Genomic DNA, 18270 nt, shown 5'->3' with positions numbered 1-18270 from the left:
CGGTAACTGGTTAGGAGTTCATGTATTAAGTATGAATAACATTTACGAGTCCAAGGATGTGTTTCCTCTACATAATTTCTTCCTTTCTTTCAATGCAAAATTCCTCTACATAATCACCAATAACTAAGAACAAGGGTTTCTTACATCCCCTGTTTTTTTAATTGTCCATTTCCACAAAGTTTCTACGCTGCCATGACATTGTCCACCAAAAAATTACAAATATTTCACTTTCAAGTTCCATGGACCACTAAGCATCACACGACTTCCTTCGTCCCCAAGCCAACAGACCCTTAAAAAATGACCTAAACAGAGCCTCTCAGCTCATCATCAACCCTAGTTCATTTCCACTGGTCTCTCAACAAAGACGCCTGGAACATGTTTTTGGGCCATGGCAACTCATGGGTACTGTCTAGCTGAAGCATATGTTCTGAGAAGATTACACAACGATAAATTGAAGAGAATGGATGAGGAGAAGGCTAAGATGGATGATGATGACGAGCTGTGCTGAAGGATGGCGAAGGAAAAGAAGCACAGAGGTTGGATTCTAAGGTGTGATTGGAATCAAATTAGCCCTAGCTGATGCATGTATAATTAATTACTTATAATACTAGATTCTGAGTTGACTCCAGAATATATTTTATTTTTTTTGTCACGTTTTTGTAATGCAATTCCAGATTGATAGAATGAATTGCTTGTGTGTTGTCTTGATTTTATGTGAAATTTTTTGACAAAATACTTTTGTATGTTTGAGAGTATGGTAATTGTGTTGTATTGAAATAATATTTTTTAATTTTTAAAATTTATTTTTGATATCAACAAATTAAAATAATTTAAAATTATCAGAGAAAAATTAATTCGAAACAAAAAATTTTAAAAGTTTTTTTTTTAAAAATACTTTAAAAATATAAAAAATAAATTAACCTTATACAATAAAAACAGTTACATGTGCCATGCTTATAATCTAGAATTGAATGAGAGTACTAATAAATTAATTTCAAGTTAATTATTTCAATATTTTCAAGTTTAAATCAAAGTTTACTTGGGTGAATTATTTCACTATTTAAAAAAATTTAAAAAGAAAATATAATGACATTGCTTTAAGAAAAACAAAGTTTACTCGGTGAATTATTTCGCAATTTTTTTTTAAAAAAATGTCATTGCTTTAAGAAAAACAACTTTAATAATTAAATTAAATTTTAATTAAGGTGATTGGATTACGAGTTAATTTACTGCATCTCTTTATTTAACTAAATCAATTTTTACTGTTTAAGCCAAGTTTTAGACGAGAACTAGATTTTTTATAAATTGATGAATTTAACTAGATTCTAAGTTGATGAATCCAGCCAGCCAAGTTTAAATAACATCTATTTAAACTATAAATCAAATTTTAAAAAGTAAATTTTTTATAAATTTCTACCGATCATTTCTTGCCAAATTCTTTGAGACAGAAGGCCTCATAAATAAATTTTAGGAAATCTATCATAGGCTGTCAGATGGCCCAAGAAAAGTTCAAGAATCATTCAAGTAAATATGGCTAGCTCTAATTTGCCATTTCTCCCAATAAACAGTAGTTTGTCACTGCAACTGGTAAGGATTCATACTTTTAGATCTCCTCTTTTAGGATTCATAAAGTTATCTTTGTGATCAATAATTAATATTAAGGAAATAGTCTGCACTCTGCACATCTAGCAGAATTTTCTAGCCTCCCAAAATAACTATAAAATAAACTAGATTATTCACTCTCGTTATGCCTCGGTAAATTTTTCTTGAATGTAAAAAAAAAATATTTAAATGTTGTTTATATTTTTTTAATAGAAAGAAACTAAATCTTGTGAAGGTTTATCCAATATAACCCAATTAAATTTATTAGTCCAAAAACAATACATACAACCCGTGAAAATAATATTTAACTAAAAAAAATTCAAGATGATATCTTTTTTAATATTAAAATAACAACATATTAGATTGATCTGGGATAACCCGGGTTAACGTGTTGAATGATAAATCAAAATAAATTATAAAGCTTAATTTTCAATCAACTCAATATTGAATGATAAAATAAAAAAAAATCAATTAAAAAAGAAACTAAAAAACAACATGAGTTAACATGGCAAACTTGCAACTCAGGTTATACAACCAAGATAACCCCAAGAAAAACAATTCAAAAAAAAAAAATGAAATTCAATCCCCAACCAGTCCAATATTGAAGGATGAGATTAAAAAAATAACATAAAAAAACAACCTAAGTTAATCCACCAAACTCATAACTTGGGTCAACAAACCAAGATAACCTTTATAGAAAAAAAATTTAAATAACTTGATTCAACTCGGGTTAACTTATCAAATCGATGACTTTGGTCTTAAGACTGAGATAACCCGGTAGAGATAAAATCAAAATAGCTTATAAGGCTCGATTCTCAATACTCATGTCGGACTAATGTTGAGTGATGAAATTTTTTAAAATCTTAATTAAAAAAATAACATAAAAAATAAGTCAAGTCAATTTGAGTTAATCGTTAAGAACTATTCTTGGGTCATAAAACCAAGATAACCTAATAAAAAAAAACTAAAACAAATCATGTAGCCCAATTATCAATCAAACATAATATTAATTGATGAAATTGAAAAAAAAAAAAGTCAATTAAAAAAAGAGAGAGAAAATGAGTTAATTGGGTTAACCCGTTAAATCCGTGACCCAAGTCATAAAACAAGAACAACCCAATAAAAAGTAAGTCTAATGTTGAAGAACTTGTGACCCAGGTCATGAGACCAATATAATCTCTTAGAAAAAAAATAAAAAGAAAAAATAACTTGTTTTAACTAGGGTTAAATGTCAAACTCGTGATTTTGATCATGAGACTAAAATATTCTCATAGGAAAGCAAATCGAAACATATTATGAAACTTAATTTCTAATTAACTCAATATTGAATGATAAAATTGAAAAAAAAATCAATTAAATAAAAAAAACACAAAAACAACCCAAGTTAACTCAGATTAACATGTTAAGTACTATTATCAAGTCATGAGATTAGGATAACCTAATGAAAAATAAACAAAACAAATCATGAAGTGTAATTATCAATCAAATCAATATGAAAGGATAAAATTACAAAAAAAAAAAAACCGAGCCAACCGAGTTAACCCACCATACTAGGTGAACCCATCAAACCTGAAATCCATATTATGAGAATGTGATAACTAAATAGAAAAAAATCTAATATTAAAAAATAAAAAAATATTGATTGAAAAAAATCAAAGGAAAAAAAAACAAATTAAAGCATTATTCCAATAAATAGTGTTTTGTGAAAAGAGATACAGTAAAACTCCATCCCTCTTTAGTTTATAGTTAATTCTCGAGTCATAAGTCCAATATAACTTAATGAAAAGTAAACAAAATAAATTATGAAGTTTAATTATCAATCAAATCAATATTAAAGAACTAAATTGAAAAAAAAAATAAAAAAAATCTGAGTTAACCAGTTTAACCCGTCAAACTTGGGATCCATGTTATAAAAATATGATAACTAAATAGAAAATAATAATAATAATAAATGATAAAATTAAAAAAAAATATTGATTGAAAAAAAAATTAAAGAAAAAAAATATTAAAGGATGAAAAAAATTAATTAAAAAAAATCAAAGAAAAAAAAAACAAAATAATATTCTAATAAATAATGACGTGTGAGGAGGGATACACTGAAACCATCTCCTCTTTTGGTTTATAGTTAATGTGCTTGGCTTCATCATAGGATTCGAAAACTTTCAGTTATGATTTAAATTACACAAACAATTTAGTAATGGAGAGAAGATGGAATCAAGGACTGTGAAACCGAAGAAGAGCTTCTAGCAAGCAGCCTGCTATTCATAACAATGGCAGCCATTGCTTGAGAGCAAAGAAAGCCAATCTCGACTGCGTCAGAATTAACAATGCAATCTCAAGTAATACCTGTACGAAATTGTCAAATGGAGTTGAACATAAAGATAAATTGTAAAATGTTTACCAGGCAGCACTGTAAAGAACCCTTTAGAAAATTGACTTCAAATAAAGATCAACATCCATGACAATACAAATCACCCCTCCTGCTTTCTATTTATATACAGAAGATTTCTCTAAATTCCAGTACTAATAACTTTTGAGCAGTATCAGCTTGTATACAATAAAATAAAAGATGCGAGTCCTACTTTATTGCATCTTTACTTTCCTCAACCTGTTCATCAAAGACTCTATAGATGTTTGTATTCTGGTGCCATCAGTCTGCCCAACTACTTGAGATGCCTGGTGCAAACTTTGAATCCCACGACCCAAACTGGCAATTGACGGGGCTGCTGGAAGAGACTCAACAGCACATTCAATCCCATCTCCATACATGAGCAATGCTGAGCAAGTTGCAACACTGCAACCAAATGCTGCCCAAGGTAGGACACCAATAGGTTGCACCTGGCGTTTTCTCATTATTTCATAGAAAGCTGTTCTCATAGTTGAAAAACTGGTTTTCTCAGCAGAGGCTATAACACTGTGGACCACTGTCCGGATTTTCTCAGCAGAAACAGCTGCTTTCAACGCAGATGTTGCATTGGCTCCAGAATTGGCCAGTCCAGGGGCCAGCAGTTTTGTTGGACCAAGAGTCTTGCCCATAGATATTGCCATTATCTTTTGAGTTTGGATCAGCAAAAGCTTAAGGGCAGTAGGAAATTTAAATGTAACAACCTTCATGAATGTCGATGCATGAACAACTTTGGAAAGAGACGAAGCTCCAAAAATTGCTGTTGCCCCAGCTCCAACTGCCACCATAGGTTTGTTTGAAAGTAGCCGTCTCTTTTCATCATGATTAGGAACTTCTCCATCACTTTCACAATCAGTGACAAGCTTCCCAACCAAATCCTTCACTTCTGGAGGAACAGGAGTGTTCCAATGTTTCCTAATACCTGCTAAGCCACTAGCATCCACCACGGCTACTATAGTCTTGAACTTCCTAGTCTGGCTTTGAAGGGCCTGTGCATATGACTTGTCCTGAACCTGAAGCTCTGAAAGCTCAACCTTAGTCTTGTTGGGCTTCCCTGTTAAGGGCAATTCTCAGCCCCTCAGCAGGAGGAATCTTAGTTAATATAGAACCCTCGATTTAAAAAGGATTTGTAGATTTGTAATAGATTAGTGTATTAGAATCTTTATTTAATTAGAATATTAAATTTCTTATTAGATTATAATTTTTTTTTAAATAGTTTAATTTTTATTATTATATAGAACTTGAGGTCTATAAATAGTCATATAATCTTAAGCATTATATAGAGATATAAAAAAAAGCTATATATAATATATTTTAAGAAAACTCTTAATAAAATATCATTCCTCTCATTATTCTTCTTGTTTTTTTAACTTTATTCTTTAGCTATGTTCTTATAAATTAACTACCACATCCTACTCTTCTTTTTCAACATACCATTCATGCATCCCATCCTTCATTTTGCCCTTCAAAAAGAATCTCCCTTGTACGAAGTTCCTTCGTAAGAAAGGAAAAGGGTAAGAATTCAATGAATGCATTATTTGATAAGTAAAATTATTAAATTTTTCTTCATGTTTGGTACAGTGTTTAAATGTTCTTAGGAGTTGTAAGAAAGGTGGAATCAGTGTGAGTAATGGGGAGACCCTGTTAACCTTAGAAGGTCTTTCTATTCCTTTTATTCATTCAATTTAGAACAGAGTACAATCGGTTATATATAAAGAAAAAACATTGTTGAAGTTATTCTATACAACACAATCTCTTATGCGGAAATTAAAGTTGTCCCCTAACGTGTAGGATTTCCTTTGCCTAACAGATTCCTATACTTTCTCTAACTCCTTTATTTTAGTAACTCACGCCAACACTCCCTCTCAAGTTGGTGCATATATATCTCTTATGTCCAATTTGTCAAGTGAGTCGTAGAAGTTCCTTGTGGATACTGCCTTCGTGAGTATATCTGCCAACTGATTTTCGGATTTGACAAATGGGAACCGAATAATTCTTTCGTCAAGGTTTTGCTTGATAAAATGCCGATCTACCTCAACGTGCTTGGTACGGTCATGTTGAACAGGATTGTGGGAGATGTCAATGGCTGCCTTGTTATCACAAAACAAGTTCATTTCAGAGCTAGGAGTAAAGCCAATCTCCGTGAGCAGTCTTCTGAGCCAAAGAAGTTCACACAGACCTTTAACCATCCCTCGAAATTCAGCTTCAGCGCTGGATAATGCCACTACTTTTTGCTTCTTGCTTCTCCATGTGACGAGGTTTCCTCCTACAAATGTAAAATAGCCTGATGTGGATTTCCTGTCAGACACATTTCCTGCCCAGTCAGCATCTGTGTAGCCATCAACATTCAACTGATTATTTTTTGTGAACATAAGTCCTTTTCCAGGGGAGGACTTCAGGTAACATAGAATCCGAATTACAACATCCATATGGTCTTCACTCGGACAGTGTATAAACTGGCTTACTACACTCACCGCGTAGGCAATATCTAGGCGAGTATGAGATAAATAGATAAGCTTACCAACTAGCCGTTGATACCTTTCTTTGTTCGCCGGCACTTGATCTGTATATTCGCCAAGTTTATGATTTTGAATAATAGGAGTGTCAGCTGGTTTACACTCCAACAATCCTACCTCTAACAATAAGTCTAGTACATATTTCCTTTGAGAAAGAAATATGCCTTGTCTTGACCTGGCTACTTTAATTCCAAGAAAATACTTCAGCCCTCCTAGGTTTTTCATTTCAAATTCGGCTGCTAGTTACTCTTGGAATTTAGATATTTCTTCTGCATCATCCCCTGTAACAATCATATCATCTACATAGACTATTAAAGTTGTCACCTTTCCCAATCGATGTTTTAGGAAGAGTGTATGATCTGAATTGCTTTGTTGAAAGCCATATTTCCTCATGGCTGAACTAAACCGACCAAACCATGCACGAGGTGATTGTTTTAATCTATACAATGCTCGTTGTAGCTTGCATGCCATCTTTTCCTTTGAGGAAGACAGATATCCAGGAGGAATGTCCATATAAATCTCCTCCTCGAGATCACCATGGAGGAAGGCATTTTTTACGTCAAGTTGGTGTAGTGGCCAATCTAAATTTGTTGCAAGAGAAAGCAACACTCTAACAGTGTTTAGTTTAGCTACCGGTGAGAAAGTTTCCTGATAGTCTATTCCATATGTCTGTATATACCCCTTTTCCACCAACTTTGCATTGTGTCGATCGATGGACCCATCTGCCTTGTATTTTATGGAGAAAATCCATTTGCACCCCACTATCTTCTTTCCTTTAGGTAGTACTACCAGTGCCCATGTTTTATTTTGTTGTAAGGCTTTCAACTCTTCCCTTATAGCATTAGTCCAGTTTGGGTCTGTCAGGGCTTCTTCAACGCTGCTGGGAATAGTATATGAGGAAAGTTTATGTGTGAATGTTCTAAGCGGTTCAGATAGCCTTTGAGTAGACACATAGTTGGCTATTGGGTACTTGGATCGTTTGTCTTCTACGTCTGGAGAGTATCTGTTCGGTGGTTTACCCCTATTGTGTCTAAAAGGTAGAGTATAACCAATAGATGTATCCATGACATTAGTGTGTGAAGGTGTGGTAGGAGAGCTTACCTCAGGAATACTCTTAGAAGAAGGGTTGTTGGGGTCAGATACTAAGAGGTAGGGATCTTCATCTGCAGATTCTGTATTTGTCGATGATACGGGCTCAGCTCTTGGATTCATATCTACTTCTGAAACATTCTGATCATTTGGTTCAATTCTATTATTTCTGGCATTAATCGGTGTTGAATTGTCTTCAACATCCAGCCCTTCACCACCCAGTAGATATTGTTGACTGTCCAACCAATTCTTCTCTTCATCTTGGAGACCCCCCTGAAGAGTGGAATTGGATGCCGGTGAGGAAAAGAAGGTGTCAGATTCTAGAAAGGTGACATCCATAGTAGTGTAGGTGTGTTTGGTGGAAGGATCAAGGCAGCGATACCCTTTTTTATGTACACCATATGCTAAAAATAAGCACCGAACTGCACATGGGTCCAACTTAGTTCTTTGATTTTTATGGAGGTGCACAAATGCAACACAACCAAAAATACGAGGAGGAATCATCAACACAATGGGTAATTGAACATGGTCGGACAGAACCTTCAAGGGAGTCTGAAATGTTAAAACCTTTGTTGGCATACGATTCAGTAAATACACGGTCGTGGCAACAGCATCACCCCAATAGTGTCTAGGCATACGTGCCCCAATTAGTAAAGCACGTGTAGTCTCTAATATGTGCCAGTTCTTCCTTTCGGCAATACCATTTTGTTGTGGTGTCTGGGAACATGAGGTCTCATGAAGAAGGCCATGAGTCTGAAAGTAAGCTTGAAATTACTGATTAACATATTCCCCTCCATTGTTAGACCGAAGGGTCTGAATCTTAGTAGAAAATTGTGTATGTACCATGATATGAAAGGATTTGAACACACCAAATACTTCATTTTGGTGTTTCAGTAAATACAGCCATGTCATTTGAGTGCAATCATCAATAAAAGTCACAAACCAACAATGACTAGAGGACATAGTTACCGAGGAAGGTCCCCACACATCGGAGTGTATTAACGCAAAAGGAATTGCACTTTTATTCATGCTCACAGGATAAGAGACCCTATGGCTTTTGGCTAAAATGCAAGTATTACACTTAAAGTCTGAGTGCATTATATTGGAAAATAAATCTGGAAATAAGTGCTTCAAATAACCAATTGAAGGATGTCCTAAGCGATGGTGCCATAGTCGAATCTGCCTTTCATTGTTACTGACCCCATGATGCATGTGATTGGCTCTGCCTAAACTTATGTCATTCACATAGTATAATCCCTCCCTCTTAGTACCATGCCCAATTATCTCCTTTGTGAGAATATCCTGAAGGAGACAAAACGTAGAGTATATTAATACCACACAATTAAGATCATCGGTAACTTGGCTTACAAACATTAGTTTATGGGAAAGAGAAGGAACAAGTAGCGTATGAGATAGTGATAAAGAAGGAGAGAGGATCACTGTTTCAGCCCCTGTAACCGGACAAGTGACCTCATTAGAAGTAGCAATATGACTTCGTCTTGGCGGGGTTGTTTGAGATAAATCAATGGAGTCAAATGTCATGTGATCTGTAGCTCCAAAGTCAATCCATTTTTCCTCATCATTGTGAGTAGAGCTCTGGAGTGCATTACTGTTGTTACCTGGATTATGTGTGTTGTCTACTTGGGAGGTGAGGGATAGTGATGGTTCCCCTGTGACTATCGCAGCTCTCCCTGTGCTGCCATCAATAATAAGAGTCTCTTGTTTCTTTCGTGCCTGAAGATCATGCCACCAATCGGATATCCATGCAATTTGAAGCAGGTTTCACGAGTGTGTTTAGTGTTGCCACAGTGAGTGCATTTTATTCCATCTGATGAAACCTTAGTTTTAAAAAATGGATTTGCCTTTCCATTGCTCAACCATGGATATCCTGTTTTCGGTGGTGTATGATGATAGCCTGCCTTGGTCCCTTTAGATGTCATAACCATACCAGGAGCAATCTCTGTACCTGATGTCATGACTGTTTGTCTGACATCTTCCCGTCTGACATGAGCATAGGCCTGCTCAACCATGGGGAATGGCTTTAGCTGGAGCACATCACTTCGAGTTTTACAAGGCCGGTCATCTAATCCATCAAGGAAGGTATAAACTCGGTCTTCCTGTAGGATTGAGTTATATTTCTGAATGTCACCAGCACATTCCATTGGGTTAGGACGCCGAAAATCAATTTCTCGCCATAAGCCTTGAAGATCATTGTAGTATTTGTCAACGGATCTGCCAGCTTGTTTCATGCAAGTCACACGACGACGAAGGTCATAAACTTAAGACGTATCTGTCCCATCAAAATATGTTATAGCAGCAGAATCCCAAACCTGTTTTGCAGTTGGGAAGCGAATGAAATTAGCGATCAAGGAGAGTCTCCATTGATATATCCTAACTTGTCTTTGCCAGAGATATACATCTCTATAACTTGTGACCATAAGGCAAAATTAGAGCCATCCAACTTGATGCTGATTGGAGTTGTCGAAGAATCAATTGATGGTGAGAGTGGTGAGGTCTGGGATCTGGAAAGGACTTCTGTCATCTTGGTCGTTAGGCTAGTAAGAATTGATTCGGTCTGGGGGTTGAGTTGTTGTGTCAAGTCAGTTGATTCAGCCATGAAATTCAGCCGGTTTAAGTTCTCTTCTGATTACTGGGTGGGTTGAGCATAGGTTTTAAGAACCAGCTCTGATACCATGTTAACCTTAGAAGGTCTTTCTATTCCTTTTATTCATTCAATTCAGAACAGAGTGCAATCGGTTATATATAAAGAAAAAACATTGTTGAAGTTATTCTATACAACACAATCTCTTATGCGGAAATTAAAGTTGTCCCCTGACGTGTAGGATTTCCTTTGCCTAACAGATTCTTATACTTTCTCTCTAACTCCTTTATTTTAGTAACTCACGCCAACAGACCAGTGTCATCGTCGATCATGATTTCGTCAAAACCATCGTAGGACGCATGAAATGATAAAATGCTTAAGTCGGCAATGACATGATGCGAAGCACCATTTTCCAGCAGCAACGTTGGAGTGATAGAAGAGGTGTTGACAGCAAAGTGTGCCCGAGCTAGGATGCCATGGTGTTGGAGAGGTGATCATTGGAGCATTTGTGGTGGTGGGTGTCTGCACTGAAACAAAACGAAAAGATGGACACTTCTTGGTTTCAGTTATGTCCCTAAATCCTACAAATTTGGCAGTGGCCAAGATAGAGACGAGGAGGAAGTTGATCATTTTGACTATAATCTGGATGCTGAAGGGAAGCAGAGTGTTGTTGTCTGTTGTCATGGTTGTTGTGCCTAGAGAAGAACAGCAGCAGCAAATTTAATTGCTTTGATACCATGTGATGAGAACAGGACGAAGAATAGATCGAGCAAAGGCCACGTTCTTCATTCATTCATTCATCGATATCAAGTTACAAGGAATTCAAAAATAATACATATAATCTGACAGAAACAAATTCCTAAAACAGGAATAACTTATCTGATACAATAAATACAAAGAGATTGATGGAGAGGCCGACTGCCTCTGTTACCTAAAACAAATACAAGGATAATGAAGGCATGTAGCAGTGAAGTCATTGAGATTGCTATCACATGTAAAGCTTGCACACTTGCCTTCGAAACATGATTAAAAAAAATTAATATTAATATTCAATACTTTTCACAGAAAGGTAACTATGTAAGTATTATATTGTTTTGATTTATATTGTCACTCTTGACTTTTGCCGTCAATCAATAAAAATTTTCAATGAAAAAATAAATATATATGGCATGTTATTTTTTAGGAAAAAAAAATCTATGCCAAGTATTATGATTATTAAAAACTCTAACTAATCAATAAAGATTTTATGATAGGGAATTGGTTATGCCAAATAAAAGATACTATCACCCCTTGAGTGTTCTACCTAATGCAGGTTGTATTGCTAGCTTCGTTTAAAATTGATAAGAATTTGTTCTTTTTATTTTTATTTTTCCTATTATGTTCCTGACTCTACCGTCAATAAACAATAATTACGAATATTTTCAATTCTAGTGTTTATAAATATTATACAACCCAAAAAAATATAATATTTCTGATTTTGACATCAGTTCATAAAATTTTAAATTTTTAATAAGAAGAAATAAATTTTCTATGCCTCTCTTTTTGTTTATCCTTACTTATTTTTTATTTACTCTTTTTAGACAAGCTTTATAACTAAAAATAAAGATTGCACAACATATTCGCTTCTAATAAAAATGGTTCATAGACTGAGCACGTGGGAGAATTGAAAGTGACTTGCCTGTTTTTGCAGCGACCTTGAGCGGCAAAATGCAGGTGCTGGATGAAGCACTCCTCGGACGCCCTTTCTTTTCCTCGGCTTCTCTTTTTTGTCTTTATGTTTTTGCTTTCTCAAGACCTAGTCCTCTCCTCCCTTCTGCTCTCTATTCTTTTTATTTTATTTTTTGGTTTTTATCTCTGTATCGTCTCTCTTTTTCGATCCCCTGTTCTTCCTTCTCTCCCACTTTTATAGAGTCAGACCTTGAGAGGGATTCTTATCCTTATATTCCCTGGGATCGTCATCTTGTGTAGAGTGAATTGGCTCCGTGTTTGGGTAGAATGGAAACACCAACAGTCCTGCCGTTGCTGGATTATTGGTGGTGCTTATCCTCGCGTCAGGGGAGAGTTATGAGGGTGAGGGAGACCAACCAAATCCCATGGGTTCCGTGGGTAGACAATGCGGTCTTGAATTTGGCATGTGTGCGGCGATTGATATTTTCCTTTGCAGGGGGTCTCCTCTGCTTCCAGAGGAAGAAGACGACGAATGGAATTGTAAAACGGCGCCGTTTCTAGAATGGGGCGGCCGTTTTTCAATTTAGTCCTCGAGGTTTTAACATACTTTACACGGACCCCTGGGCTAAATTTTAAGTAGACCCCTGCATTGCGGTGCCTTTTGTACAACGGTCCTTGGACTTTATTTCTTGCAATTTAAACCTAAATCAGCTATTTTTAATATTTTTTCAATTAAGCTCATAATTTTGTTAATTAAACTAATTTTAAGTTTAATTAAATCCTCAAACTCATCAATTCTTTCAATTTCAAGCAAGATTAAACCCCAAATTTACAATTCCTCCCTAGTTGATCCTCAAAAACTTTTTATTTGTATTGTCTTGATCTAAATCTTAATTTTTCTTCATTCATTCCAATTTTTCCACTTCATATTTTTTTTATTTTATAAAGATAAAAATAAAAATAAAAAAATCAAAAATTAGGTTATGACATATATGAAAAGTGGATTAGCTTAAAACATTGAATTCATTAATTAGCCAAATAAATTTGATATTATTTTATTATAAAATGTCCAAAACCAAAATCTACTTGTACTAATTTAGTGATCTATCAATTTATTTACATCTTTGTATATCTTGAATGTTAACATGTTTAAAATCAATCATGGACCAATAAAAAATTGATACAACTATTTTTATTATATCTATTAAATTATTTCTTTAATGTTTGATTAGTTTCATTAAATCTTTTCAAATTCATTGATTCTGCAAATACAATGAATTGTTAGGAATTAATTCAAATTAATTTCGCACCCATTGGCCTCCTATATAAATAGGGGTTGAGAGACTTCATTTCGCTTTCTCATCTTTCTTCACTCATGTCATTTCCTTCCTCTTGCATCAAGTTCTATTATTGTAGAGATAAAATTTCAATATGTTTTATACTTCTTGACAGAAAGCGCATTCTTTTGATCTGTTTGAAATTCATCCTTTTTTTTAGAGGATGAATTTTTTCAAATTTTTATTTTTTTTAATTCATTTAATTTTTAATTTAATTATTTAACATTGAGTTTGTTGGAACTTACACTTCATAATTTATTTTGATTTTCTTTTTATGAAATTATTATGATCTCATGACCAGATAAACAGGTTAACTTAAGTTGACCAAAATTAATCCAATATGTCGATGTCTTAATAAATCATTTTGAATATTTATTTTGAGTTAAATTATATTTTTATTAACCGTCTAGATTATTTTTAGACCTATCAAGTAGATCAGGTCATCTCAAGTCAACCTCACATAATTTAAAATGTAACTAGAAAAAGCATTAGCAATGTCTAAAAAAATTTTTATCTTAAAAAAAATTGATCAAATATAATGCAAGCCAATTATCTAGTCCCCAACTATTTCATTTTGGAAGTCCTCTATTAATGCTCCCGTAACACAAAAGGGACTTGCCTCTATTAAGCCAATTAACTAGTTTTTTTAGGTAAAAAAGATGAGTGTTAGTTTTTTTTAGGGAACACCTCTTTCATCTTCTTCATCTTTTTTACCTAAAAAAACTAGTTAATTGGCTTAATAGAGGCAAGTCCCTTTTGTGTTCCGGAGAGATGAGTGTTAGTGTAAAGATAAATGTTCTTTGTGTCTCTCAACACTAGCCACTTGCCACATACAGCATTTACCCTAGCCTCTCTTAGTTTTTTTTTTTTTCTCAGCAGTTCAACAATCAACCACCATCAACAACCCTAATTGATGACAATCTAGAGAATTTAAAAAGTCTTTGAGTTGAATAATATTAGTATAGGTATGGGCTGCTAGTCAGCCTAGATACAGAATAAGGATCATACTTCATACTTCTGTAACAGTAATCTGATAGTTAAACACAATACAGAACATCTTTGTATGATTATTATATAGACCACACCGAAGAAACAAGCCGCAGCTTGAACTCTAAATTAGCTAAACACAAATCAGATAAAAGGAAGGACTTCAAATTATCATAATGTTTGCAGACCAAATCATCATAACCAAGTCCGAAAGCACCATTATTCTATCATTTTCCCTGCATGTAAGCAGAGCATTCCACATCATATCACTCAGTATGCATTTTCAACCAAACTGGTTGATTCGGTAGAATCACCTGACAACGATGATGACTCTCCTTCAATGTTTGGTGGCGTCACGTCTAGACTGAAGACAGGCTTAGGAGGCAATTGCAAGTTTTCCAAATCTCCTTCAAGCATCTCTACGACATTCTTCATTGTAGGTCGATCCATGGGTTTCATTTGTATACACCACAATCCAACCATAATCATCTTCTTGACGATCTTACGTTCTTCCTCCGTAGCATCGTCTCCGATTTCTATGGCCTTTCCATCAGATACTTGGTCATGAACCCAATATGGCCAGTAGATTTGACTTGAATTTTCTGCCAACGCGTTTACATTTTTCCTTTTGCCTGCCATTTCCAATAGCAGCATTCCGAAGCTATAAACATCAGCTTTATAGGAGACACGTCCAATGTTTTTGTAGAACAATTCAGGAGCCATGTATCCTATGGTGCCTCTTGCTGCAGTAAGAGATGTTATGCTGCCATTCGTTGGGTACAACCTAGCGAGCCCGAAGTCAGAAACTTTTGGAGTGAAATTTTCGTCGAGAAGAATGTTGTGAGGTTTGATATCAAAATGAAGTATTTGCATGTCACAACCTAAATGAAGATAGTCGATACCACGAGCCACTCCAAGGGAAATCTGATGCAGTTTTTGCCAGCTTAAAGAGATAGATCCTTCTCGAGAAAACAAGTGTCTATCAAGAGATCCATTAGCCATGAAATCATATACAAGAGCTCGCTTTGATCCTTCGGCGCAAAAACCGATTAGCTGCACCACATTAGTATGGTGAATCCTTCCTATGGTAGCAACTTCATTTATGAAATCCTGTCCATTAGCTTTTGATTTTCCCAACAATTTTACTGCTGCAAAACGCCCGCTGCGAAGCTTTCCTTTGTAAACTGTACCAAAGCCTCCTTCACCCAATTTCTCCTTGAAACCTCTAGTAATCTTCTTGATATCTGAGTAGGAATACCTTACTGGCATAAGGTTATTCTGACCCTGGAGAAATTGTTCAACTGTATCGTATACTGATAAATGTCTCCTTCGCCATTTGTAGATCAAAAATATAATCACACATGGAGTCCCACAAACAACTTTTAGACCATGAAATAGTGCTGTGTAGGAAATTTCCAGAAAACAATCAAGTTTTGTGATCTTATTTGTTGTCTCCACTATAAATTTGTTGCGAAACTAAAGAAATGAAGGAATCTCTTACCAAATAAAACGGATATATAGAGGAGGGAAACTGCAGAAAATGGTGAACAAAATTACAATTACTATTCAAGAAACAACTATCCTTATTTCACAAACATGTCGTTTGAAGAAACACTTAAGAATACACAAACAAGGTGAGATGCAGATAGAGAATTCGCACCTCCCACTGCGAAGAGTAGTCTTTTCCAGTAGCTTTCACCAGAATCTGTCGAGAATTTAGGTTTAAAAAGAGTTCTAATGGTATACGCAACAGTAAATGCGAAAGAAAATAGATAAGAGCACACACAATTTAATTAATAATGTGACTCGAACTAATTAATGTGTATCCATGGTCAAGTTAAGATGAACCAAACGGTTCACTGTGTCAATCCTGAAATTGCAAAAGACCAATGAATCTGTCCAACTACCTTCAACCACATTATAGTCAGAATATTTTACAATATTAACATGAATGAATCTCATGATCAGTCCACTATAGTAGAATTCACAGGTAATGGATGCACGGAATTTGTACATGAATATCGATCTGGGGACAGTGCAATATTGTGCTAATGCCCGAAAAAATGAAAAATTGAAAAGTAAGCCAGAGAAAATATATGAAACCACCTCAAATCACAAGTTATATATGGTCTTATGAATCAAAGTGATGCAACTTAATCATCAAGTGTTACATACCAAAGCACCGACGACGGTCTGCACTGTCGAGGTAGCAACCACTTCTGCATTTTCCACAGTAGATGTTGTACCATGAAAGCTCAAACCCATATGCCAGGTCACTGTGTATTTCTTCAAAGGAGTAATTGTCTGTGTAGTTCTTCTTTGGAAGCAAATATATTTTGTCTATGGTGCACAGTTCCATCAAATCCGAGGCATTCATGCCCCCAAGAGTCACATAATTCGAATGAGAAGAGTTGGAATAATTTACTGATCCGTAATTAAGGCCGTACGGAGCCGTGTCCACATAAAGAGGAGAATTCACCGTATTTTCACAGCTCATGAAAACCATAGGCAGTGATAGCGGCACCAGCTTGTAGTTATACGATGTGTATGGATCTCCGTCACTGAAGTCATCAGGTGCCAAAGAATAACGAGGGATGGAGCAGCAATTATCTTGTACACCAGCATCTACCACTCGGATTGTGAAGTTATCGTAGTTGATTGCCTGCACGTAGTATTTACCTGAATACAAATATAATACTGTAGAAATATTGTTCTCGCAAATCAGAGTATAATTATTGTTTCCGCAGCTTTGTGGATCAGTGTGTAGTCTGAAAGGGAAGCTTATGTTTTGGATATTGCCGCATGAAGAAGGAGCACAATGAGCAGTGAAGTTCCTAGAATGGCAAGTTTGGAAGACAAATAGCTGTAAAAGAAAAGCTATGTAGCAAGCAAAAAGGACGTTCATTCCTCTAAACATGGGGAAGGCTGAAGTGATACACAGTGTATACGCAATTTTTGCACAAACTGTTCTTCTTTTTTCCTTTTCTTTTTTCTCCAACAAAAACTATTGAATTTCGGAGTGGAAGCTACCGATAATGCAATGAAAGGTGAAGGAGAACACCCCTACCTGGTCGTCCTTTGAAATGTCAGAGTCATCGGATAGGAATAGTAGCAAAGCAGACAGTGAGTTATTGATCCAGCATTCAACACTACTTCACAGACGAAGATAATTTCCCACCACCTTCGAAATGTCAGAATCATTAACTTTGAAAAGTAAAAAAAAGAAAAGTCATCAACTGTCAATACCACAAACAACGACATCCAGCGAGCCTGATATTTTTCTTGGAGCATCTCATCAAAAACCAAAACACCCAATCCAGTCCAAATCCATGAGATATTCTAAGATATGCTTCCTTCGGTTGTAAGGGAAAGATAGTTAAAATGCTGAAAGTAAACTGATTTCTAGAAATTAATTCAACCGGCCGACTAGTTGAGACAAAGCAACCAGGTTAAAAAAGTTGAAGCAGTCTTTTACATAATTCTGGTAATTTCATATAAATTATCAATAATTCTCATTGGTAATAATCACTCAATTTATTCATTTGCTTGATTCTTTTAACATTAATTAAATAGGAAAAAAACTAATGAAGAAAAAGAAAAAAAATCTGAATTAACTGGGTTAACCCTTCTAACCAGGTTAACCCGTCAAATCTGAAATTCGTGTCATGAAAGTTTGATAACTGATTAGGAAAAAAAAATTACGGGTTAACCCAGAATTAGATGGGTTAACCCGTCAAACCCGGAATCCGTGTCATGAAATTTTGATAATTAAATAAAAAAAATTAACATTAACAAACTAAATTAAATGAAAAAATTAATTAAAAAAGAAAAATCAGAAAAAAAAAATCCAGGTTAACTCGTCAAACCCGGAACCCATGTAATGAAAGTTTGATAACTAAATAGAAAAAAAATTAACATTAACAAAAAAAAAAATTAAACAAAAAAATTCATTAAAAAAAACAAAGAAAACAAAACAGCTTAAAAAAAAAACAAAGAAAAAAGCAAAAGAAAAAAAATAGCTTAAAAAAACAAAGCAGTAAAAAAAAGATAGCTAAGCATTTCAAT

General features: G+C 34.9%; 3 protein-coding genes across 3 annotated transcripts; all 3 read right to left on the bottom strand.

Moving 5' to 3' along the window:
• Positions 1-4185: 4185 nt before the first annotated feature.
• LOC118036825 (uncharacterized) lies at positions 4186-5456 on the bottom strand. Its single transcript, XM_035042658.1, has 2 exons — positions 5441-5456; positions 4186-5060 (listed from the first exon to the last, which is right to left on the bottom strand). The coding sequence occupies exons 1-2, from the start codon at positions 5454-5456 to the stop codon at positions 4186-4188; spliced, it is 891 nt and encodes a 296-aa protein (XP_034898549.1).
• Positions 5457-14228: 8772 nt separating this feature from the next.
• On the bottom strand, positions 14229-15780 carry LOC118036824 (rust resistance kinase Lr10-like). The gene is made up of 2 exons (XM_073405889.1): positions 15707-15780; positions 14229-15605 (listed from the first exon to the last, which is right to left on the bottom strand). Exon 2 carries the CDS (start codon positions 15472-15474, stop codon positions 14476-14478), a length of 999 nt encoding a protein of 332 aa, XP_073261990.1. The 5' UTR covers positions 15475-15605; positions 15707-15780; the 3' UTR covers positions 14229-14475.
• Positions 15781-16061: 281 nt separating this feature from the next.
• LOC140954770 (uncharacterized) lies at positions 16062-17110 on the bottom strand. The gene is made up of 2 exons (XM_073405524.1): positions 16381-17110; positions 16062-16075 (listed from the first exon to the last, which is right to left on the bottom strand). Exons 1-2 carry the CDS (start codon positions 17108-17110, stop codon positions 16062-16064), a joined length of 744 nt encoding a protein of 247 aa, XP_073261625.1.
• Between the last annotated feature and the right edge of the window lie 1160 nt (positions 17111-18270).

This window comes from Populus alba, chromosome 17, assembly GCF_005239225.2.
Source record: "Populus alba chromosome 17, ASM523922v2, whole genome shotgun sequence".
NCBI lineage: Eukaryota > Viridiplantae > Streptophyta > Magnoliopsida > Malpighiales > Salicaceae > Populus > Populus alba.
The sequence above is the reverse complement of the archived record's forward strand: the minus strand, read 5'-3'. Positions and strand labels throughout refer to the sequence as shown.